This window comes from Macaca fascicularis, chromosome 1 (assembly GCF_037993035.2).
Source record: "Macaca fascicularis isolate 582-1 chromosome 1, T2T-MFA8v1.1".
In the NCBI taxonomy this organism is placed as follows: domain Eukaryota; kingdom Metazoa; phylum Chordata; class Mammalia; order Primates; family Cercopithecidae; genus Macaca; species Macaca fascicularis.
In genome coordinates this window covers 131344061-131370145 of record NC_088375.1, presented here as the reverse complement: position 1 = coordinate 131370145, position 26085 = coordinate 131344061, and the positions used below count along the sequence as shown (strand labels likewise).

The following is a 26085-nucleotide window of genomic DNA, read 5'->3' as shown; positions in this document are numbered from 1 at the left end:
CAAAACTAATGGACAATTAGGTAAAAGAATCTGTGCCACCTAAACTGAGGCTATGTGTGTAAAGCATGCAGAAAGGTGTTTCTCTTTATTCTATGTTATTTCTCTATTATAGTCCTGATAAATTTTGAATTTAAAAAACAAATGGAAAAACATAATATTAATAAGTTTAGCAAACACTGCATTTCTTATCAGAAGCATATCTGAGTTTCTGATTTCTGATTGAGGAAACAAATGGACAAATCTGATATCTTTGCAAGGTTGAATTAGCACATACTCTGGAAGCCAGGACCATTTCACCTGCTGATCCCGGGCACTCAAAACAACACTTCTACAGGACTCACTATCAATTCCTGACAAGCTTTCAAAGTTCCAAGTTTGATCAGCCTTTTACAAGATACAGTATTGGCTTAACCACCAAAGGTTATATGTAATTTTGATTAGTAAAAACTGATTCAATTAGATTTTTTGTTAGTACTTGATTATAGCTAAGTCTAACTCTTACTTAAAACCCTTACCTAAACTCATTTATCTTAACATAATCAAAGTATGGTCACTATGAATTCCAGGTAAACCCCACCTCTTGTGAATAGTAAGCAGTGGACTAACTGCCAAAGAATATCAATAAATCACTGAGATACATCACTTATTTTAACAATAAATATATATATGAAACATAAAATTGAAGTTAATGTAAATAAATATTTATACAAATCACACTTAACCTTGTTGTTCTAAATCAAAGCAAGAATTGATTTTTAATGAGTATAATAAATATTTCCAAGTTATAGTTTGATTTTTCAAAGAAAATGATATGACTAGGTATGAAGTCATAAATTTTCTTTAATCCATTCACTTCCAAGAAACTTTCTCTATATTATTTTCTCTAGAGTCTAACTTTGTTTTGAACCCAGATGTTTTAATGCTTTAATGTTTTAATTTTATATAAAAGTAGGATCTGCTTTAAATTATCTTTGTACTTAATATCCAAACCTTATTACTGTACCTCAGTGATATCAATGCCATAGTATGATGCTGGGATATAATATCTTTATTTAGAAACTGGTATAAAATCTTACTTCTTACTTCAACCACAAATCTAAAGGCTACTCTCAGAACTGGACACTGGGTTTATGTTTCCCTTGTGTGATGATTCAGGCTTTGTAGCCAATGTTTCCTTTTTAAGCATTAATATACTATTATTCCCTTTTTGAAGTTAATTTGGGGATAAGAATGCCTACAAAAGTGGGTTTATGTTAACATGTGGCCTCCCAGGAGCAATGAGCACCAAACAGCTTGATAAAACACATTCCAAAATCTTACAATATAAATATCTAAACTATCACATAACTTTCAGGGCATTTCATCAAGAAGAAATCCAACAAAATCTAATCCTTATGCTTTGCTATTTCTATCATTACTTGGTTTTATAAAAATAGGGAAAGTGGTTTTCCCATCATTTATTTGATGTGGTACTGGGATGCTATTTAAAAGTGTTTCAGGTATGTGGCTAGACTGAAAATAGAAAATGTATTCATTAAAAGTACAGAGATTTGATTTTTAAAAATATCCATCGATCTTTACAGAAAGGCTCAATGTGGAAAATAAAAATAAATATCTTCAGTAAAATAATCCCTGAATTCATGCAAAAGTGTCTCTCAGAGCTTGTATTTCATTCATCACCAAAGAAATTCTCCATTTCTATAATTTTAAACAAATAGCTGCCATTACATTATTTTCATTTACATGCATATGTAACATGCTGAAAAAGAAATGGTATATCCATTTTTCCTTTATCAAGGGTCCTTTTTCAGTACTACTGTAGTTAAGAAGGACTCACAGAGGTCTCATGTCCCATGGTAGATGCAGGAATTATAAATAATAAACAAAACCAGCAGAGGGCAGAACTGCTGACAGAATTGACCAATCCAACCGGTGACCAGGTACTAAAAGTAAAATACAAACTTTTTGATGGATTTCACTTTCAAAGACTCTCTTATCTATCCGTGAAAATGTGGAAATGAATGAATCAACATAATTAATAAACATAATAAATCCTTTCAAAATTCAAATATAGTCCTAATGGGAATTTCACTGCATTTACCAGGAAAAATCACCCGGGGGAATAATTTAGCGCTGCCTGCTACTTGGGAAGCTGACACTCACTAAGCGTGTGGAAGGAATAATCTGGTCGCAGAGATCGGCCTCCGGGAGGGCAGACTCCCGTTAGGGAGAGCTCAGATCCTGGCATCTAGGCCCAAGGCCAGACTCAGGTTTCTGCTAAAGCCTACGCATTTGGGCTTGACCATTTTTATCTCCCTTGACCCATCCTCGTCACCCTCCTTCCTATCCCCCAGCTTCTTTCTGCACTCCTCACAAAGCTTGCTTTCTACTCTAAACTGCCTGGGCTCCCTGAGCTCCAAAGGCGTTCGCCTGCCAGCCGATTCTAAGGCACCTAACGGACCGCTCCAGCCAGATGCCTTTTCAGGAAAGGGCGGGGGAAGGGAGGGAGAAGGCAGAGGGGAGGAGTGAAGTCGCTCTCCCTCCGTGGGTACTGACAGGGCTGCAGACTTCCGAGCAGGTCTGGCCATTGAATATTTGGTGGTGCCACGTAGGAACTTTTCCTTACCTCTCTCCTCCCACCCCACCCACACCCCCTCCCCTTCCCTCCCAATCCCTAGTCCTCCGCCCCCACCCCATTTGCTTGACGACTTTCATCATTCTCCAAGAGAACTGCACGTCCAACCTGCAAGAAGAAGCGGAGGGGTGGGGTGGGGGGAGTCACTGAAATTCAGGGGAAAGTGTTCTCCCTATCTTCAACCTATTCCTAATAATCTGCCAATTTTTGTCCACTTAAAATAGATTGACCCTCCCGCGCCCCCCAAACACACACAGTGTTCCTAATCTTCTAGATTCACCCCCCTGGTTTCTCTTATATCCCCGAAACTAAAACAGCCTGCTTCTCACTTTGTTGCAGACAAAGAACTTTATCAAGGTTCATTTTATACCCTTTATATTTTCTCCTCAGCTCACCCTTAAAAAAGATATTCCCATTAGTTAGAATCTGAAGAAACCAGATGTGTTCCAAGGGCAGTCTAAAGACTGTGCCTCAAACAAAAGCTTTGTATAACTGCCCTTGTGTTCAAGGTAATATTTTTCCTCTTTTCAAAGAGACTGAAAAGTGGTGAAGGGCATTTTCAGCAGGCTCTCCGCCTGACAGATCTTTTTTCCTGCTACCTACCTCCTCTCCCTTTATTGTCCCGCCTACATCCATCTCTTTCTCCAATTTCCAATTCCAACCTGGTAGCAGCTACAATCTGGATTTTATTTTAGGGAATTGCTTTTTTTTTTTTTTTCTTGAAGAGCAGGGAGGAAGGGTAAAAGGGTGGGGGGAGGGGCGCAGGAGTAAGACCCACGGCAATCTCCCACCTCCCCAAATCCATTTTTTCTTACCTCCTCTGACCTCTCTAGCTTGGAAGAGGAAAGTCAACGCGAGGGTTGTTACGGTGAAATCCCAGAGCCACCGTTTCGTTTTCCACCTAGAGGACCACGGCTCCATCTCCGAGCCCCGCGCTCACAACTGTGAACTCAACCCACGAAATTGCGACTGCAGACCAACTTCGTCCTTTCCAAGGTATTGCCGGGGATGTTTGCTACACAGCCATTGGGGAGGGAGAGGGGGAAAAAGTCAAAGGGCTTTTTCTTCTAAATTTGATGGTTTGCTTTCTTCGTGTCTCTACCCACTTCCTCTCCCTCTGAGTTGGCCCCGCCGGCCCGGACCCTCCGATCCTTCCTCTGCCGGGCCCTGCCTTCAGAATGAAGGCAGATGAGGGGCTTCCAGCAACAAGCTGAGAGTACTCTGTGCCCCTAAAGGCTTCATGCCGTCAGTGGGCTGGACGAGCGGCTCCGGGCAGCCCCCTCCTCCGCCCACTCCCCTCCCTGCTCCCGGCTCCCCCACCCAGGGCGAAACTGACAAGCAGGCTGAGGGTCAGACCCAATCACACGCCTCTGGGCGGCCCCAAACCCGCCCCCGCCTCCCTCAGCCCAAGAATGAGGACTCCCGGCAGGCCCAGCCCACCAGCCACCCCCCCATCTCCCCACTCCTCTCCTCCCTCCTCGCCCACCAAATCCCCGAGAAAAAATGGGAGGGAGTTACGCGGGACGCGTGCTTGGCTCCAGCACTTTGGGAATGAAAGGAATTGCAGGAGAGCCCCGGAGCACCCGGAGTTTTCAAGGAGCTTCTGTATTCAATAAAAACAGCTACTTGTCTACTTGCACCCGTCTGTTAGCTCTCACCCGTCGGCGGGAGAGGGGAGGAGTCCAGCGCCTGATCGGCCACACCGCTGGAGTCCTGGGCTGGCGGCGGTAACCTTATCCTTGTGCAAAAATCTGCTTCGTATGGCAGACGTGGAACCAGTGGACTCATTGCGCTGCCTACTCTGAAAGGTGTTTTTATTTTTATTTTTTTAACCCAATAATTAGAAGAAATGAATGAAGGTGGCATGGAGGGACCCTAGAGGTCAAAACCTAGAGTTTGTAGGGAGGTCCTCTTTGGAGATCTGAAACTGACAGGTTTATCTCTTAAACATTTAAATTCAGCACTAGGTTCATTCAGGAACTGTACTTAAAAGAGTTGAACTGTACTCTGAGGGAGGAGGAAAAAAAATGTATGGGAGCTGATATTAAGAGGGTGAGTAATTTAATTTTCCAGCTGATTCTGTTCTGATCCTGGATGAGGGGGTACTGAGGAGGGTGTAGAAAAGGCGAGGAAAGCAACTAACAGAAATCTCCAAGAGGCCCTGCCCACAGCTCCTCATTAAGGGCCTGGCCCTGGCCCTCAGCCTCAGGAGCCAAAAACATGGTCACTCCACAGTGGAAGTAATGAAGAGCGCAGGTTTCTAAATTCCCTCTCTGCTTAACCCATCCTCAAAGTAATCCTCTTCCACCTGGAATACAGATTCCCAAGTCACTTTTTCCACGCTAAAATCATTCCATCCTATTGACTCCTTTTTGTTGGTTAATAATTCCTAAGATGTTTCTCTCAAAGATTTTCTGGAACAGTGCCCATCAGGGTGCCAGCATACATTAGCCACTCAATAGAGATGGGTTGGATGAATGAACACATTTTTCTGTTGACAAAGACTAGACGCATTGGCCAGGGCCTACTTTGAGTATTTAAGTCTTTTAAATGCTTAAAGGCTCTCAACTAAGTTTACTAGGTACATATGCTCAATTCTACAGCTGCCACTAATCTTTAGGAACTCAGTTTTCTATTAGTCATCAAAATATGCCTCATGATCTATCAGATTATATCAAATCTTTTCATGCAGTTTAAAATTGGAAGAAAGGTGATCAAAGACTAACTAGATTGAGCCCTTATAGAAGTTTAACAGCATGAACAGAGACATATAAAATGAAGAAAGCAACTAGAAAATACCTTCAATATAAATATCACTCTCTGTAACAAAGAACTACTCCCTTATCAAGAAGTTATCTCTTAGATCACAAGCAAAAAAAAAAAAAAAAAAAAACCTCATATTTATAATGCTGTTGGCAGAATGTTTGGAATGCCTCATATCAGCTGCAGAGAAATATCATCAACTAGTTTTTCAGATTACAACCTCAAACTGTTGCTTAAAATAATTTAATAAAATAATTTAATATCATATTGCATTTGAACCTGAAATGCACAATTACAAATTAAGACCCTTACAGTAAAAATATATGTATTTGCCATCTTCATTATCTTTCATCGTCTCACAGATGGAAAATTTGTATATATTTGCTGTTTCTAAACTTCTGTACAAACTGATTTTTCTGTCTAATCTTTGGGTATTTTAAAAATTACTTTTTACATCTTCTCTCAAATGTAAAATAGTGAAATGAATGCAAGTTTAGAAATACATATTTGTGAAGCTGCCAGAATTCTAAATCAATTCAGTAGCCAGAGAGAGTTATGGTGCTTGTAGCAACATGTACAAATGGTGTTCCAAATTGTCTCTTAATAGCTCTCAAATTTATTGAGAGTTCTGTGGCTTGATACTGTTCTAGAAGGTGAGAAATGATGCAGTCAATCTAGCAGTCCCTACTTTCTTGTTACATCTCAGACCTTGTCACTGCTGTGAAAGGGTTCTTTCAGGCAAAGCATTTTGGGTGAATAGAGTTATTACTACCTTATGCTCTCTGTACTTGTGGTCTGAATTCCTCTGGCCACTGCCCAGCTAGGCATAATCTGGGTCTGAATGAATGCCTCTAGAAGGAAACATAGCAAATTCATCGTGAGGAATAATTATATCTAAGCCCTCTAGCCTGTAGCTAGATGTCAGATCTAGAGCCTCCCTAGGAACCAGCCCATGGATTTACAGGAGATTAACTCAGTGAAAGAAAGGATAATACTAAGCAACAATGGGAGCAGGGGAAAGCCAGAGGAGAGGCACCTTAGCTAACTTCAACTTCACATGGGGGAACTTCCAATGGCATCATTTCCCGGGCCATCTTTCAACCAGTCCTTGCTAATTGTTTATATGTAGATTCAAAATATAACCAAACAGGCAGTTTTCCTGACATAGTCTTTAGTTTGAAGCACAATTAGTGATATTTTCCTATTTTGTCACATTTACAAATAATGATGTTTAAAGTTATTTCTTCAGCTTTGTAGAATTAGTTGTTATTGACAAGATTTTCAAAAACAGGATTTGAAAAGTAGAGAAAAAATAGTCACTTTTTCTGTAGCAGCATTTTAAATTAACCATTCGTCCATATTGGCTTGTCAGAGAAACTGAGATAATAATTTGACAATGGATTGGGAGGTCAAATTAAGGAAACTTAAAGTTCTAAACAATCTTCAGAGTCCACGGAACTTTATGAAACATTGTAAAAAGCTCACAAACCATCCTTAACATCTTCACAAATCTCTAGGAATCAGGGGAGCTGGACTCAGAACCAGTGTTTGAAATATTAAGACCTCTACAACCAAAGGGAGACTGAAGACACCTTGACAATAGCTGGATGCCCCTAATACAAATAGTATGAAAATATTGACAGAACTCTATAACAATCCTTAAATTACTACAGTTGGAATTAGGGGAAAGAAGTATATTAGGTAACATGATTTTATAAACAATGAATCATCTTTTAAGTCACTTGGCATGTATTCCCCTTTTCTCATACTGTTTCATCCCCCTATTTTTGATATAGATAGATAGGTAGGTAGATAGATAGATTAGATAGATAGATAGATATAAATTAGATATTTTCTCTAAACATTTTACTATAATTAAAATTACAACATCAAATGTGATTTATTGAATGCGATATTATAGGGTGAGGGCTCTTGCACACACCAGAAATACTTAAAATGTTTAAAACAAAATTGCTTTTGCATGTAATCCCTCTCTTACTGTGCCTAAAGGTTTGCCTTTCTTGCCCTTTTCTGAACTTTAGGTCAATTATTTTGAGAAGGAAATGACTAAGCAGTTTGACATTCGTTTTACAGTTTTTCTAATACATGAGTGACCAGAAATTAGTCTCTGTTTAAAAGTAAAGTTAGTCTCTCTGACGTCACAGATGGGGCATTGTATTGTAGAGTGGTGGTGGAAGAGGGACAGAGAGGTTTATTTCCATAGTCTAGCCTAGCTCACAAAAACCTTACTGATGGTTGGGTAATTACTGGCAACATTACTCTGAAATAACTTACAGAACATTATAGGAATCCAAATTTAGCCCAATTTCCATTATACAACAAAATCTTCAGATGAAGAAGATTTTTACCTTCTTCTGTTGGTGTGTTGAAAGAGCCATCTCAGAGATGACAGGTGTATCCTGTTTAAAAGGACCTGAGGCCGGGCGCAGTGGCTCAAGCCTGTAATCCCAGCACTTTGGGAGGCCGAGACGGGTGGATCACGAGGTCAGGAGATCGAGACCATCCTGGCTAACCCAGTGAAACCCCGTCTCTACTAAAAAATACAAAAAACTAGCCGAGCGAGGTGGCGGGCGCCTGTAGTCCCAGCTACTCAGGAGGCTGAGGCAGGAGAATGGTGTGAACCCAGGAGGCGGAGCTTGCAGTGAGCTGAGATCCGGCCACTGCACTCCAGCCTGGGCGACAGAGCGAGACTCCGTCTCAAAACAAAACAAAAAACAAAACAAAAAAAAAGGACCTGAAATAAAATTGGATCTAAATGAACACCAAACAAACAAGGAATATGGCCTTGTATGTTCATGTTATTTCTGTTAAAAATATATTTTTGTTAGCTATATTCACAGGAAGCTATCAGAGTTCCTTTTCATAATTGTCCAATCAAAGATAGAAAGGAGAAACAGAGAATGGAATAATTCAAGGTAAATCTCAGATATCTTTTGGACTTTTGTCAACATACCTTTACTCTCTGAATCTCTTTTTTTTCTCAATTGAATGGGTTTGACATTTACTAGCTCTTAGGGCATCCTGGGAATGTGTGTCAGCAAAAATGTAACATGACTTTTTCCCAAATTGTATAGGACAGCAGGAATACCTGTATTAGTAGAGGTAGAAGAATTGATTTTACATGTTTTAGTAAACCATTTCCATAACTAAAGGAAGTAACACACCACTACTAATGTATAACCAAGATATTTTACTTTCTATAGTGTTCCAATTATCACTTGAGTAGTATTGACTGGATTCACATTGGTTCTTCCTAACAAAATAAGTTTGCTGAAGGTAGAGATGTTAGCATCTTTAAAGGGATAATTTAAGAATTTATTCATAACAATTTCATAATTTTTTACATTTTATTTTCATAGTTAAATGAGAATGTACAATTAATTTTCCTTTGACATTACTTTATAAATAACAAAAGGCAACAAGATACCAAATACATCATTACATTATTTCTAAAATAAGTAGGATCCTCTTTCTCACCTCTATCATTTCTTCACAGATTGATCCATCCCAATACCATTTGACAGTATTCTTGACTTAAACTGTATATTATTTCTAGATAATCGTATGTAATTGTTTTATGCCTCTGCCGTTTGTACCTAATCATTTAAGTCTGAAACCAAATGCATGTGCATTAAAAATCTAAAGAGTCACATTGGATAGTTTTCTGAATCATATGCAATATTTCTGTTATTTTTATATGACAGTCTTATACATTCCACAACAAATGCCAAATACAAGATTTAAGGCTGGCAAATATGGTTAAATATTGAAATAGATCTGATTTTTAAAACATCTGTATTAAATAACTTCAACTTAATTTGTTTTGCAGATTTTCAGTGTTTAATAACCCTCCCAATATTATACTTTCTGCCAGTAGTGGTATGGTGAAATTATTGCACATTCAAATTCTGGACAAACAACAGATATTATTTCAAAAGTTTTTACAGTCTAATTTGCAAAGACTGGAAAATTACATATGAATATAAATGGTTGGGTTCCAAAACAAAACAACATTTAGTATAAGAATATTTTGTTAAAAACAAAATGCATTTTCCAGTATAGGAAAATTCTTTTTATTTAAAATGCTTAATGGTTTTTTGTTAGTTTTCATAACATCTTCATGAGATAGGAATGTAGCAATTTTAATGATTTCATTTTAAGGTTGAGGTCTGGGACACTTAAAGTTCAAACTAGGAATACTGAAACAGATGTTATATGTGCAAATATTTATATTTTTACACAACTGCTCTCATTATTAATTCTGTTCTTATAAATTATGCATTTTAGAATTTGATTTATATTTTTATAAGTTAAGTATTAAAATGAATGAAATCTCTTAAAAATCTCTTAAATAAAGCTTAAAATATAAAAGATAATGCCATTGGCTGTACTTAAAGCCTTAAAAATGTTGAGTTATATCTGTGGATGAATTTTTATGAATAAAAAAGATAAATAATAATGAGCAATTTTTATACTCATGCCAACCCTCAGGTTTCTCTTTCTCCCAGGATTTTAAGATCATTTTATAACTTTATATGCGTTTGCAAAGGTAAAATACTGCTGGAATTAATCCGAAGTCATGTTTTATTTTCCAAGAAGAAAAAGAAAAAAGGAAAAAAGGAATTCAATGTCTTAAAGAGATGAAATAAAATTATAATTATATTAATATTTTGTAAATACATGAAGATCTTGAAAGTCGTAAGTACTATGCAAGGACTTCTATTGCAAGGCATAAAAATCTCTAAATTGGAAAACATGTCAAGTATTACATCACTGTTTTTATATACCATAAATTCTTTGAGAGCAGAAATCCTCATTCTATACTATATTTTCAATATCTTTATTTCCCCTTCTCTTTGTGCTCCATATGAATTTGGTAACATTTATCTTAGTTGCTCACTTTAATTTGCATTTAGATTTAAAACACGAAAGTGCCAATTAAAATGATTTTGTCCATCATTTTAAAGCATTAGATCTTCAGATATGAATTACTCTGATACCTAAGACCCAAGCATGGATTGAAACTCCAGGATGTTACTGGTAATACCATGGGGCTTCTACTGATTTAGAAGGAAGACTAAACATCTCTACCACCTGTGAAACTATCAAGACAAAGTCTGACGTATTTCATGGGGTGGAGTTCATTGCAATGTTTTACTAAGTCACAGTTGAAAACTTCAGGATCAATTCTGTTGATAGGATGCATTAAATTTAGGTCTCCCCCTCATCTCCACCATCTCATGACAATAAGGATGCTGCATAGTTTGCGTATAAACTTACATGAGCTCTGATATTGACCAACAAAAAGCACTACTCCCTGTGTTCTCCATTGTCTTCCCTTGTTCTTTCTACCAATAATTCTGCAACAGGATATCTGGATAAATTTTGATAAGTGGATAACAATAGGAAAAATGTCAAGAAATTAATATTAAAATTTCAAATTTTGGAGTTACAAATAACTCAAAGGTGTATGTTTTATATGTAAACATATTTATATTGTAGTAACAGTAAAAATTGTTATACCAAAAAGTCATATATATGGATGATAGTGATGGATGGATAGTGATTTCATAAATATTTCAGTAGGACATTGTCCTAAATTCTAGAACCTTATATTCTAGTACAGGAAGAAAATATATTAATAAATCAATTACCTAAGAGATATATTAATAAGTGAATTAATTTCATAGGAAAAATCACTTTCTGTAAGAAATCCTTTGCAAATTGTGATTTCTTACAGAAGGTGACTTTTAAAATAAAATCTACATTCTTCAGTACTGTCTTCAACAGATCTTTGAGATTATAACTTAAATAAAATTTAATCAGCCGGGCACAGTGGCTCACGCCTGTAATCCCAGCACTTTGGGAGGCTGAGGAGGGCAGATCATGAGGTCAGGAGATCAAGACCATCCTGGCTAACATGGTGAAACCCATCTCTAATAAAAAAATACAAAAAATTAGCCGAGCATGGTGGCGGGTGCTTGTAGTCCCAGCTTCTTGGGAGGCTGAGGCAGGAGGATGGTGTGAACCTGGAAGGCGGAGCTTGCAGTGAGCCGAGATTGCACCACTACATTCCAGCCTGGGCAAAAGGGTGAGACTCTGTCTCAAAAGAAAAATAATAAAAACAATAATCATGTGATGATGGAAAACATTTTAAACACACACACAGAAACACTTAACTAGATAGCATAAATAAATACCTTACTGAAATGTAAACATTATCCAAAACTCTGATGATGTATATTATAGTGTTGGGAACAAATGTATAGTGTTTTTTTTTATTATTTTTAAATAACATTTTAGTCTCTAAGCACAGAACAGAAATGATGCTTGTTATTTTTAAAACCCAGTTCAGTCTTTACTCCAGTCTACTTTTTAGCAATATTTCTGAGGAATATTCAGTATAAATGCCTTTGCCACTTTCTATTCTCATAGTTTATAGATATTTTTATTCTATTTGTATTCCAAATCTATTGCCAAGACATTTTCTTGAATATTGTTGCCATACAATATTATTTTTCAAAATCTTAGAGGTTAAAACAGGGATAAAAATGTGAATGTTTTTTCAAGAAAACTAATCAACATGGGAGAAAAATGCACCTCTCAAGGGGAACTGCTAGGACATTGGTAGAAGAAAGAGATGAGCAGAGGGTATATGGAAACAGGAAAGAAAACAATCTTAGCAGTCTTTATAACTGAGAAATATTGAAGGAAGGGAGTGCTGCTTTATGATTCGTTTTCTTAAGTGTATCTATTTTCTTGCTTCGAGGAGAACCATTTAGTTGCTTAGTAGTTTGGCCACTGCAGAACTTGGGGTCTTCCTGCTGGAGACAGGTAACCTTGACTAAAACTATTTGGAGATGTACCATAAAATACAGAAGCTCAGTTGGGGAGTGGGGGTCTATAAACAGCCAATGAATAACTATCACCCATCACAAAGGAATTACAGGTGAGAAATTCCCAGCATCTTAGTGTGTGTGTGTAACCAACAAAATTCTGTGTCATTTATCTAAGAAGCATAACAACTCGGCACTTATGTTCTGGGTTTATAACATTTAAAAAATTCTCATAATTCTGTGGATTTCTTAGGCTCAGCTAAGTTGTCCTGCTGTTCACTGTAATGTCAGCCAGGATCATCCAAGCACTCGAGCAATTGCAGTGAACTGGGGGGAGATTGGCTAGTCCTGATACATAAAAGGCAGGTATATTAACATACCTAGTTCCTCAGCCAAGGTGGCTGGAAATGCTGGAAATGGTGAACTCTGACTGAACCCATCTCTCTAGTAGGTTAGTTTGGCTTTCTAAATGTTAGTTCAGGGCTGCAAGAGAGTATAATCAAAATCAGAAGCAGGAGACCCCTTCAACGCTAAGCTCAGAAGCAGTATAATCTCACTTCTGCAGCATTTCATATGTCAAAACCAATAATAATGAAAACCCAGATTTACTAGGAGGAAAAGAGTAATATACAATTATAGGCATGGCAAGAACTATCAGCAGCCTTTTTTGGATCTAATTTAACACAGACTATGCAAAGTACACTTACCTCCTCATAATTCCCCCAAACTTCATTCAGTTGTGTCATCAGTCTCAAAGTACAGTGTCTCATGATTGAATAAGATCTAGATGTAGATGAGATGTGGAGGTACATCTCCTCTTAATCTGGAAATCTGTGAACAAAATGACAAGTTATCTGTCATCCACAATAGACAATCTCATTCAAAAAGGGAGGAAATGGAAGGCACAGAAATCACAGTCCATATAAGCTATGAAATTCAGCCTGGTACTTTTTGCTAGTTCTCTGTGGTAGCTGGAGATTTTTTTTGTCACAACCAAATTATGCTTTCTTAGAGTTGTTTGATAATTTGTTATTCTTTACAGTTATTGGTTCAAGCTCTGGGTTCTATATATGCCCTGTGAGACAAACTTCTTCCATAAAAAAGTTCTGTGTTTATAGATCAGTAGCTTTCAGAGCTTTCCTCCTATTCACAAAACTTGAGACTTTTAATGACCTTTTTTTCATTTTGACCTATATTTGTGCCTTTTAATCAACCGATGATACATTTGTTAATAAAGTGTTCTTAAAACCTTTGTGGATTTCCTATGAATCTTATTGGAGTTCATTTGATTCACTCAAAGCTATATCCATAATTTTCTAAGACAAACATTTATCTAATTTTGGCAATTCTACTTTCTGAAACCATGTCCTTAGGAAGCGTTTCGTTTAGTTGAGGGGTTATATAAAACATATCCTAAATGTTTATGAGGTTTTCAGAAAGTCTTTTTACAGGTATAGCCTTGATTTTTTCTTGATTCACTCTGAGGGTCATGCAATTGGCTGAATTATTGACTTGATTTTTTCCTTGAGGTCCTCTCTTATCTTGAAAATCTTTTTGCTGAAGCCATCTATGTTTCTTGGGCCATCTATATTTCCTCTGAATTCTGTTTGAAATAAAATAGTGTTTTGGTTAGTTTATGTCTCTCTTAAAATACAATGTTAAACAGAAAACAATGAAATCAAATGCCAGTATCAATATTCTGATGAAAATCTCATTAACCAATTTTGATACTCTGAAATACATATTTGTTCTTCATCTCCATTTCTTAGCACACACCTTCTAAAACCCTTGAAATCTCTTAAGTGATAAATTCCTTTATGTATGCTGAGATAACTGGTTATGGGCACTAGGGTTCTTGATAGCCTCACGATGGGGGAGAGTCAGCCAGGGAAAACATCCATGTGATTAGAGGATTGGAACTTTTACTCCCATTCCTCTACCTCTGGAGAGGAAAGAAGGGTTGAAAGTTTAGTTGACTGCCAGTGGACAATAACATAATCAATTATGCCTTCTTCATTAAGTCTCCTTCATTTAGCCTCCATAAAAATTCAAAAGGACTGAGTTTGGGGAGCAGTGGAGCTTTCAGATAACTTCATTTAACTCGGGTGCCTAGAGAGTAGCATCCCAGATAGGAAGTGGAAGCTACATGCCTCTTAATGCATACCTTGCCTTGTGCATTTCTTCCATCTGGCTGTTTATCCGTATTATTTATAATATCCTTTATAATAAGTGAGTAAATTAAAGTGTTTTCCTGAGTTCTGTTGAACCACTCTTGCAAGTTACTCAAAACTGAGGAAGGGGCCATAGGAACCCCAACCAGAAGCATGGGTCATAGTTTTAGGCTTGTGTTCGGCATCTACAGGTGTGGGGTAGTCTTGTGGGACTGAGCCCTCAAGACTGGCCTCTTGGTTCATAGTTCAAAAATAATAATAAATAATAATAACTGCATCTGATCATGTCTACCTCATTCAAGAGGGTTAAACTCATCACTGACAGTGTCCAATAGTAGCTAAATATAAGACTAAAAATCAACAAAAACTTAAAATTTGTTATGCCTCCCTATTAACTATTTTCAATTTCATTTCTCTCACCACTATGGCAATCTCCCACTTGAAGCAAAACCAATTTTTTAGTGATTCTGGTTACATTTTTTACGTTTTTAAACTTTTAGTGTATTCAACTTCTCTGGAAGCTCTTTCAGACAGATTTAATATTCTCTTTGTCCATACTGCCCAAAATATTTGTTTTTAAAAAAAGACTGAAGCATAACCAATATTTGTTAAATGACGCAAAAAAGAATTAAAGAGTCCATGTAGAGAAATCAATATTTATATAACAAATATTAGAATCATGAGCTGGGCACAGTGACTTGCGCCAGTAATCCTAGCATTATAGGAGGCCGAGGTAGGGGAATCACTTGAGGCCAGGAGTTTGAGACGAGCCTGGCCAACATGGTGGAACCCATGAAGCAGAGGTTGTAGTGAGCCAAGATCGCCCCATTGCACTCCAACCTGGGCAATGGAATAAAACTCTGTCTTTAAAAAAAAAAAAAAAAAAAATCATGACATTATTAATCTTCCACATATAATTAAACTATGATGACAATAAAACACAAAGAAAATTGTACATTGGCCAATTTAGTACAACAAACAGATATTCTACTCTCTAACATAGTTTTTGTTTTGTTTTGTTTTGTTTTTGAGATTGAGCTTCACTCTTGTTGCCCAGGATGGAGTGCAATGGTGTAATCTCAGCTCACTGCAACTTCCGCCTTCCAGGTCCAAGTGATTCTCATGCCTCAGCCTCCCAAGAAGCTGGGATTACTGGCATGCACCACCATGCCCAGTTAATTTTTGTATTTTTAGTAGAGACAGGTTTCACCATGTTTGTCAGCCTGGTCTCAAACTCCTGACCTCAAGTGATCCGCCCGCCTTGGCCTCCCAAAATGCTGGGGTTACAGGCATCAGCCACTGTGCCCAGCTTCTAACGTGACATTTTAAGAGTGATGCATAGCTTTATGATATAGATGTACCAATAGATCTATGTTATAGATCTAACATTAATAAGAAAAGTAGCAACAAGCTAAGCTGGGAATGAGAACACTTTTTATTTCCAAATAAAGAGACATGCATATGTATACAACTCCAAGTAGAACAGCAATAATATGGTTTAAAGAAAACTATATTTATTTATTTATTTTATTTTATTTATTTATTTATTTATTTATTTATTTATTGAGGCAGAATCTAACTCTGTCGCCCAGGCTGGAGTGTAGTGGCACAATCTCGGCTCACTGCAACCACCGCCTCCTGGATTCAAGCGATTCTCCTGCCTCAGCCTTCTGAATAGCTGAGATTACAGGCACCTGCCACCACACCCGGCTAATTTTTGTATTTTTAGTAGAGATGGGGTTTCACTATGTTGGCTAGTCTGGTCTTGAATTCCTGACCTCAAGTGATCCACCTGCCTCAGCCTCCCAAAGTGCTGGGATTACAGGTGTGAGCCACCCTGCCCGGCCAGAAAACTGTTATTTTTTTATACCTATTACATAGCATGGTAAACCAAGTCATATCTTGATTCTCTTATAAAATATTCTGTAGAACATGTATCATTCAAATAAATTGAAGCCTGTGTATCCTGCTTTTAAATAGTGATCCTTGTGAACTAAAATCTTAAGTTATTTCAATTTTCAAAGCATGGCGAGCATCTGTAGTGTGAAGAAAAACCTCCAATTTTGTCAAAATGTTTAACTTCTAGTGATCATTATGCAATTACCAAAAGTTAAAAAAACCTCATATTTAAAAACTACTTTTGACATTTCAAATTTAATAGCTCAAGACAAAAAATCGTAGGAAAATTAGATGATAGCAAATAAGACAGAATAAACAGATCTAATGGCCTGTCTCTCTAGAGAAAGATTAAAAAAAAAGCAGAACTGTTGGAATCAACTTTGTTATAACTGAAAAATAAATGTTTACAGAAACAAGAGAATGCTGAATCAAGAGAAAGGGAACATACAAATTATAAGAAGGCTGTATAGCATTATTATTTGCATTTGCTTCATCTGGCACAGCCTGTATTCCCAATGTGCCTGGCAGAGCGAGCAGAGCAGACCTCATTCTCAAAGAATGTTATCCTGTATGGGAGCTACTTGAAGGATTAATGAGAAGTGTTTGTCTTTATTTTATCTAACTCAGAACTCACACTGGACAGAAAAACAGCAGGCGTTCCTCAAGAATATTATAAGGTAAACATATAAACAAACAACAAAAATGAACAATAAAAAACTGCAGCTGCCTAGGGCAAAAGATTAAGACTGAAGAAAATATAGAGTGCCCAGAGTCTGGAAGGAAAAGCTAAGGAAAGTGTTTCTTTGAATAATTATAACAATCTTAAGCAGCTCTATATTGTGGGGAAATTTAGAAAACAACAGCACATAATTAGGGCAAAATATTTACTCAGAAAAAGACCAGAGAAGACCCAAATCATTTATCCCTGGCTGACATCTAGTCTTAGCGTTTGAAGGAAGGAAAGACTAAGGTAGAGTTTTAAATGGACTGGCTAAGCAATAAAAGAGTATCCCAGCACAGAAGCAATTTGCAAAGACTGGGATGACAATCTCTCCGGCTCCCTTTCCTTCTCCCTTTCTTTATTTCTCTCTGTCTCCTCTTGGTTTATCAGAAAGTCTTTGACAAAACACTAGCTGAACACAAACTAAAGAAAGAGAGATTTCAGAGGCAAAACATAAAGAAGTTATAGACCTTTAAAATAGTTTAGAAAAGACACTAAACAAATATCCCTGTCCAAATTCCAATGGCCTCTTTTGCAGAAATGGAAAAGTTGGTACTCAGATTTCATACAGGGCTGTGAGGGGTTTTAAATAGCCGAAACAATATGGAAAAAAACAGTGTTAGAGGACTCAAAATCTTCCCAAGTTCAAAACTTACTAATTGAAAAAGTGTGATACTAGACATATTGATCAATGGAATAAAATTGATCATCCAGAAACTGATCCATATATTTTATAAACAATTAATTTTGACAAGGATGCCAAGATCCTTCACTAGGGAAAAAGTACTGTCTTCAACAAATGATGCTGGAATGATTGCATATCCATGTGCAAAAGAATGAAATTGGATTCTTACCTCACATCATATGCTAACATTAACTTAAAATGGATCAAGTAAATATAACAGCTAAAATAACAAAAATTCTTAGAAGAAAACATAAGGGTAGTCTTCAGGATCTTGAATTTCCCAAGGCATTCTTAGGTGTGACACCAAAACCACGAGCAGCAAAACAAAAAAATAAATAAATAAATATGACTTTGTCAAAAGAAAAAATTTTGTTTATCAAAAGATACGTTATCAAGAAAGTGAAAAGATAACCTACAAAATGAACAAAAATATCTGCAAATCATATATCTGATTATCATCTAATAGAGAATATATAAAGAGTTCTCACATTCAACAACAAAGATGAACAACCCAGTTTTCAGCCATTTTAAATGGGCAACCCATTTTAAAACAACCAATTTTAAAATAGGCAAATGACTCGAGTATATGTTTCTCTTAAGAATAGGTACAAATGGCCAATAAGAACATACAAATATGTCCAACATTATCAGCGTTCAGGGAAATACAAATCAAAACTCTGATGAGGTGCCACTTCACCACCACTAGAATGGTGATAATTCTTATTTTTATTTTATTTTGAGACAGGATCTTGCTGTGTCAATCACACTGCATGGCACAATCATGACTCACTGCAGCTTCAACCTCCTGGGCTCAAGTGATTCTCCCACCTCAGCCTCCCAAGTAGCTGGGACTACAGGTGTGCCACCACACCTGGCCTTTTTTTTTTTTTTTTCAGTAGAGATAAGGTCTTGCTATGTTGCTCAGACTGTCTCTATCTCCTGAACTCAAGCAATTCTTCCTCTTCAGCTTCCCAAAGTGTGTGCCTGTCCAGATTTTTTAAAATGGAAACAACTAATACTGGCAGCAGTGTGAAGAAATGGGGACCTTCTTTCTTAACTGGTGAGGATGTAAAATTTTTTAGCTGCTGTGGAAAATTGTTTGCTAGTTTCTAAAATAGTTGAACATAGAATTCACATATTAGCCAATAATTTCACCCTCAAGGATATGCACAAAAGAATTGAAAGTGGTACTAACAAAAACATGTATACATATGTTCATAGCAGCAATATTCACAATACCCAAAAGGTGAAAATAACCCAAATATCTATCAACAGAGGAATGGATAAACAAATTGTGACACATACAAAAAATAGAACATTATTCAACCATAACATGAAATGAAATCCCAATATATTATAGCATGAATGAATCTAGAATATATCATGCTAAGTTGAAAGAATCCAAAGACAAAAGATTGCATGTTATATGATTCATTTACATGAAATATCTATAATAGGTAGGTCCATGGAGACAAAAAGCAAATGTGTTGTCAAGGGCTGGAGAGAGAAAGGAATAAGAAGTAACTGCTTAATGAGTATGGGATGTTTTTCTGGGGCAAGGAAAATATTTTGTTGCTAGGTAGATATGGTGGTTGCACAATGTTGTGATTGTACTAAATGCCACTGAATTGCTCATTTCAAAATAATTGATTTAATGTTATACAAATCTTACTTCAATTTTTTTAAAAGCCTCTTACTATTGGGTACAATTTTCTTCTCACTTTGTAAAAATGCCTCATATTTTTCTAGGAAAACAATATGGCACAAAGACTAACATGTACTTATTTAACAGAAAGTACTTAAAAAAAAAAAAAAAAAAAAACAGAAAGTGTTGCCAGAGATTTGGAGGAAAAAAAATAGAGAAATTGCATGGTACCAGAGGTTTTCTGTTGAAAGAAAGAACAGATGTTTCTAACATGTCTCAGGTTATGATTTTGGTAGATGAACTGCCTCAATAATAAAACAGCAAGGATGAATTTTGTGGGTGTGGTCAATAAAAGCAAGATGTACTGGAAACAATTTAAAATAATCTTTAATAAAATAATGTTTATTGACAAAACAGTTTAACTGTTTTAGTGTGCCTGTTACGAAATCAACAAAGAAAAAGATTCTGAAGTTACATTCAGAAATATTATTATGTGAAGTATTCGTTTACCAAATGATTCACAAAGAAACCATTGCAGTTAAGCAGTAGTAAATAAAAGGCACAAAGATATCACCAATGAGAATAATGTTACCGTTTAAATGTTTAAATATAGTCAACCATCTCTTCGTCTCCTTTGATTGCAATGTATGCAAAACAAACATTTTGAGTCATCCAAATATGGAGGGATAATAAAACAATAGGCCACCTATTTTTATGAAGTTTTATTTGAACATACAAAAAATACACCTGATGTGATATTTCATAAGATGGAAAGTAGCAAAGTATTTAAGAGATTGATGAACACAATTAAAATTATACTTTTCTGTTATCACCCCCCCAAATCATCTCAAATTTACCGAACTTTTTTGATGATAAGTAGTTGTCAGTACTGTTTAACCTAATAAAATTTTTAACCAGTTTTTACATACTGAAATATCCCTTCAAGGTAAAAAGGACTTTTTAATAATGGCTAAGAAAGCAATAGCTTTTTAATAGAAAGAAAGTTATACTATGGAGAGAACATTTAGAAAACAGGATTTTGGAAATGTATCTACTATTATACAATCATTTTTTTTTCTTTTTTTTTTTTTTTTTTTTTTTGAGACGGAGTCTCACTCTGTCACCCAAACTGGAGTGCAATGGCATGATCTGGGCTCACTGCAAGCTCAGCCTCCCCGGGTTCACGCCGTTCTCCTGCTTCAGACTCCCAAATAACTGGGACTACAGGTGCCCGCCACCATGCCCGGCTTATTTTTTATACTTTTAGTAGAGACGGGATTTCACCGTGTTAGCCAGGATGGTTTCGATCTCCTGACCTCGTGATCCGCCCGCCTCAGCCTCCCAAAGTGCTGGGATTACAGGCATGAGCCACGGCGCCCTGCCTATTATGCAATCTTAATGGCCAAACTACATGTTACTTAAAGAATTCTCATACTGCTATTCCCCAAAATATGGAAAGTGATTTTTTAGCTATCTAAAATCTTCCAAATAAATGTTTTAGTGGATTGGAAATCATTTTTTAAAAAAATATAGATTCAAAACTTTCTAAAATTTTCAAGATCATTTACAACTTGAAGAAAACAATTAGGTCATGAAAGACCAAGAAATGACAATTATGATTGATTATGGAGAGTAGATCTTGTCCACTTACAACCATTGAAATCAAGATAAATTAAATGTGGAGCTGTATCTTTGATGTTTTGTATATCAACATGTAAAGTCAACATATTCAGAAATAATGAACCAGTTTCTATCACATTTTTCTCACTAACAATATTGTCCATTATTTATATTTTAGAGAACAAATGTCAATACAATAAGAAATAAATTTACCATTAAGAGATAATCATGTTTAATTTTGTTGTTTAGTCTGTTTATTTTTCCAGATTTATTTTTGTATATATTTTAATATATTTATTATAGAATATATGAATATATAGCATTAAGATTTTTGTATTAATATTTATATGTATGTGTATACATACACACATTACTGTTTTTTCTTTTTTTGTATATATGCTACTGTGACTCAGTAAATGTCAATTCCAAGTTGGTACCTTAGTTTAAAAGAGTATTCCATCACTCTCTTAAGCCAGAAAGTTTTAGTGATGCAATATGTAGCAGGACTGGTGGATTCCACTGTCATGTGTTTATTGCTAAACCTCATTTGTTGCTGTAAAGTGTATTTCTGTGCCTGATGTAATGTTATGCATACTGTGTTGGTAAATTAAATACTCTGAAATCCAGCTGAGTAGCTGAGTCCATGTAGACAGGAAAGAAGAACTTATACCTATGGATATGATTTAATACACTCAAGATTAATTGCTGCCACTCTGATGGTTTGTTATCAACTTATCACCAAGTGGCTGGTTGGTTTCTCTGGAAGATGATTTTACACTAGAGACTCAGTGTTGGTCATGCTTTTGATTGAATACCATCAGGGGAAGTAATTTATCTGCTTTTTTTTCTTTTTTTTTTTTTTTTGGTGGGAGCCCACTGTTGGGCCCATGCATAGCCTCAATTTCTGTCATCATGGTACTTCTGTTATTATGCTCATTGTTCCAGTACTGGGGTAGCCAATTATAGATTCTGGCTTTTGTCAAATGGCCAAGTCATTTTGTCTAATTAGGTTAGTGTCTCTCTCACTGTGAATGCTCTCTTGAACATATTAACATGTAATACAAAGATCTTCAAACTGTGTTCCTATACAAATGGCTTCAGATTTTTCAACTAGAGCTTTCTATGTAAGTCACACATTTTTTTTTTTTTTTTTTTTGCCACTACTGATATTCTAATACTGTAAGGGCTTCTGGTTACTATAGCTCAAACATCACAGCTGCTTACTCCACAGCCTAGATGTACTGAAGAGCCCTATCCTGCTCTGAGCACTATCCAAAGCTAGCAGCCCTTTTATCACCCAGTAAATAGACCAGGACAGCATTCATAAGTGTGGAATATACTACCTCTAAAATTTGAAGATATCTATCGAGTGTTATCTTTCCTTCTTAGCGGTGGACGTTGTGAGATGCAATGATTTTTCTTTTACTTTGGAGGAAATGTCCAGGTATGAAACAGGCAAATGGACCCCTAAAATCTTTACTGATACAGTAGGCCCTGAATCTCCATATATTGTTATTCCCAACCTTCTGTAGCACATATGACTTGTCAAGATCTCCAACATAGTTAACACTATGGTTATTAAGTTTAATATGGTGTTATCAATATAGTGGACAAATGCAATATTCTGCAGAATGGTCAGATTTTACAGGATCACCTGGCTGGCTATATTAGGCAAGTTCATAAAGCCCTAGGGCTAAAGGGCTAGACTGTAAATATGTATTACTTTTTGTCCCAAATGAATTTGAAATGTTCCTAATCCTCTTCCTGATAGGGATGGAAAAAAAATGAATTCACAAAATCAATGACTGCGTACCATGTATCTGAGTTTCACACTCATCTACTGTAACAAAAATGCCTATCTGAAACATCAGTTGTAGCCTGAGTTTGTATCCTTCTCCAAGATCTAATTGCATGCTTTGTCACATCTACAACCACCTCAGCCCCGCCATCAAGATGAAATATTGCTTTTGTTTTATAACTTTGACTCTGAGGGCATTCGTTTCCTAGTCTTGGGCTTCACTTTTCCTACTATAATAGCTCTTGTGCCACAGAATAAAGAACCTATATGGAAGTTGTGCCAAGGATCAAGTATATCCATTACAATTGTGTGTTCAAGAATGGAGTAACTGGCTACCAGAGTGCTTTCAGGGAGATTCAGACCTGGGCCACATATCCATATATCATCTAGCTCCTATATACTCCCACTCTTAGAGGGGGGCAGGAGGAATCCATGACTTTGGTTTCCAAGGTATAAATATTTTAAATACTTTTGATATTTTATTTTCTCCATATGGTATTGCACGGTTCTCCTCCTGGGGACCTGGTCTATTCTTCAATTAATGAGATTTTAAGTCTGTGGATTGGTTTTATTCTGTAAGCCAGCCAAGGAATTATTGAGAGGGCTGTTGTTAGTCTTGAGGTCATCATTCATCCATCTTTGATTTTTGTTGTTGTTATAGACTGGGTAATAAACTTATTGGATATCCTTCTATCTTGACTCTAGGGATGCTATATTTTGTTAATCATCTCCATAGCTTTCTGCAGGCCAGACCTCTACTAGAAACTCCAACTATGCTACTTGTCACAAAATTGTACTCATCTTGCTTTTCATAGCTAGATACAACTACTTCCCCTCTATTATCTTGACATCTTACAAAACTGGCTGATATTAAGGAGCTCAGCTCAAGACCTTTCTGTAATAGCATCTTTTACTATCAGTACTGGACTATAGAAGACTGCCATCATTCAGTACCATTCAGGACACAGGCGTGGGCAAATACTGCATGATAAAGACACCAAAAGCAATTGCAACAAAAGCAAAAATTGGCAAATGGGATCTAATTAAACTAAAGAGCTTCTGAACAGTAAAATAAACTATGAACAGAGTAAACAGAAAACCTACAGAATGGAAGAAAGTTTTTACAAACTATGCATCTGACAGAAGTCTAAAATAGGTTATTTACAAGGTACTTAAGATGAAGTTACAATAAAACAACCAAACAACACCATTAAAAAGTGGGCAAAGGACATGAACAAATACTCACAAAAGAAGACATACATGTAGTCAACAACCATTAAAAAAACTTAAAATCACTGATTAGAGAAATGTAAATAAAAATCACAATGAGATACCATCTCACACCAGTCAGAATGACTGTTATTAAAAAGTCAAAAAATCACAGAAAGCTGGCAAGGTTATGGCGAAAAAGGAATGCTTATACACTGTTGATGAGAGGGTAAATTTATTCAACTATTCTAGAAGACAGTGTGGCAATTCCTCAAATACCAAAAGGCGGAAATACTATTTGACTCAGCAATCTCATTACTAGGTATATATCCCCAAATAGTATAAATCATTATATTATAAAGACACGTGCACACGTGTGTTCATTGCATTGCAGCATTAGTCACAATAGCAAAGACATGGAAAAAACCTAAGTGCCCATCAACGATAGATTAGATAAAGAAAATATGGCACATATACACCAGAGAATACTATGCAACCGTAAAAAGGAATGAGATTATGTCCTTTGAGAGGAGCTGGACATGGATGGAGCTGGAGGCCATTATCCTTAGCAAACTAACACAGGAACAGAAAACTAAATACCACATATTCTCACTTATAAGTGGAAGCTAAATGATGAGAACACCTGGACACAGAGAGGGTCACAAAAATTCAAAGAAGTGGTGTTGGTATGGGTCCTGGAAGCATGAAGAATGTAGTATTTTCCACATTAAGAAACTATGTTTTACACTGGGGCCTATTGAAGGGTGGAGGGTGGAAGGAGGAAGGGGATCAGGAAAAATAACTAATGGGTACTAGGCTTAATACCTGGCTGATGAAACAATCTGTACAACAACCCCCCATGACACAAATTTACCTATGTAGCAAATCTACACATGTACCCTTCAATTTAAAAGTTAAAAAAAAAAAATTTTTTTAAAGGGAAGACTGCTGTCGTCGAACTTTTCAGCAATACCGATGCCCTTTTTAGCAGTGTATTTCTTACTGCTTTGATAAGTGGAATGTCCCTTGTGTCTTCATATAGAACTTGATTATCTGGTGTGTATTCCAGTGTCAGGCAGTATATTTAATTCAGTATTCCATTTCTCTGAGTCTTTTGGTACATTCTTCTACCGTCTTCCACAAAAACTAGATGATCTACCATTTCTATTTCACTTAATGTGGATGATGTTTTTTTATGCTTCCAAGATCCACCTGGCACCATTTCTTCGAGTTTTTGCCAGGATTCATAGGAATCTGAGGATTCACAATTATCTGGTACATTGAGTCAGACATACCCATCCCATGTCTCATCACTTCTCGTTTTCTCAATCAGGGCCCTATCTGGCATAAGAAACTTTCCCAGATTGAGTATTCAACCTCCTCTGGAACTCTGCTGCCCTTGCAATTGTGGGTTTGATGCTCAGTTTTTTTCTGCCATAAACTTGAAAGAGATAGCAGTATTTTATTTATTACTAAGGAGACCTTCTGGTTTTTGTGCCTAATTGGTTAATGCATGATTAATCATTTCATACTTAGACTTAATTTTTTCCTAATACATCAATTATATCAATAACCATCCAATTTCACAGTTCTTACATCTCCTGAATTTCTGATATACCTGAGATATTGCACCTGCCTGTGTATTTGCTTCCATCAGTTTCCAATTTCAGTTTATCACAAGTGAAAGTTTTAACAATTATTAATACAACATATCTCTCATGCCAGAGATTGATCATGCCTTCCATACCACCAGTAATAAGGTCTTCATTTTCAGATGACTATCTGATGATTCCACTCCAAAATCCCATTTTACTTTCCACTTCCTTGAACTACTTCTGATTTCAGCCTTCTTAAAGTTCCTAGGCAACAGATTAAAACAGATTTGCTTGTACCATGTTTGTTGGAGACTACCTTCAGGATAGACACTTGTGGGAGAATGAAGGCCATGAGATTGGGCTGACAGAATTGTTAAACTACTCTGCAACTGCAGTAGAGAACTCAGATGATTCTCCAGGGAGCTCTGGAGCTGACTCAGACTTTATGAACTGCCCAGAATTGATATAGTATGACATTTACACCCCG

General features: G+C 36.5%; 1 protein-coding gene and 1 long non-coding RNA gene across 6 annotated transcripts in view; one reads left to right on the top strand and one right to left on the bottom strand.

The window, feature by feature from the left end:
• COL11A1 (collagen type XI alpha 1 chain) overlaps positions 1-3968 on the bottom strand; it is a 220374-nt gene extending 216406 nt beyond the window's left edge. For all 5 annotated transcript variants that reach the window (XR_012429045.1, XM_015432036.4, XM_015432041.4 and 2 more), the window contains exon 1: positions 3451-3968. Coding sequence is in view for 3 of the 5 variants with exons in the window: in XM_015432036.4 (XP_015287522.3) it covers positions 3451-3556 (106 nt within the window). In the remaining 2 variants the exon portion in view is untranslated. The remainder of the gene's footprint in view (positions 1-3450) is intronic.
• Positions 3472-26085, top strand: part of LOC135971988 (uncharacterized) — a 78157-nt gene continuing 55543 nt past the window's right edge. The window contains exon 1 of the long non-coding RNA XR_012429047.1: positions 3472-3631. This is a non-coding gene — a long non-coding RNA (uncharacterized lncRNA). The remainder of the gene's footprint in view (positions 3632-26085) is intronic.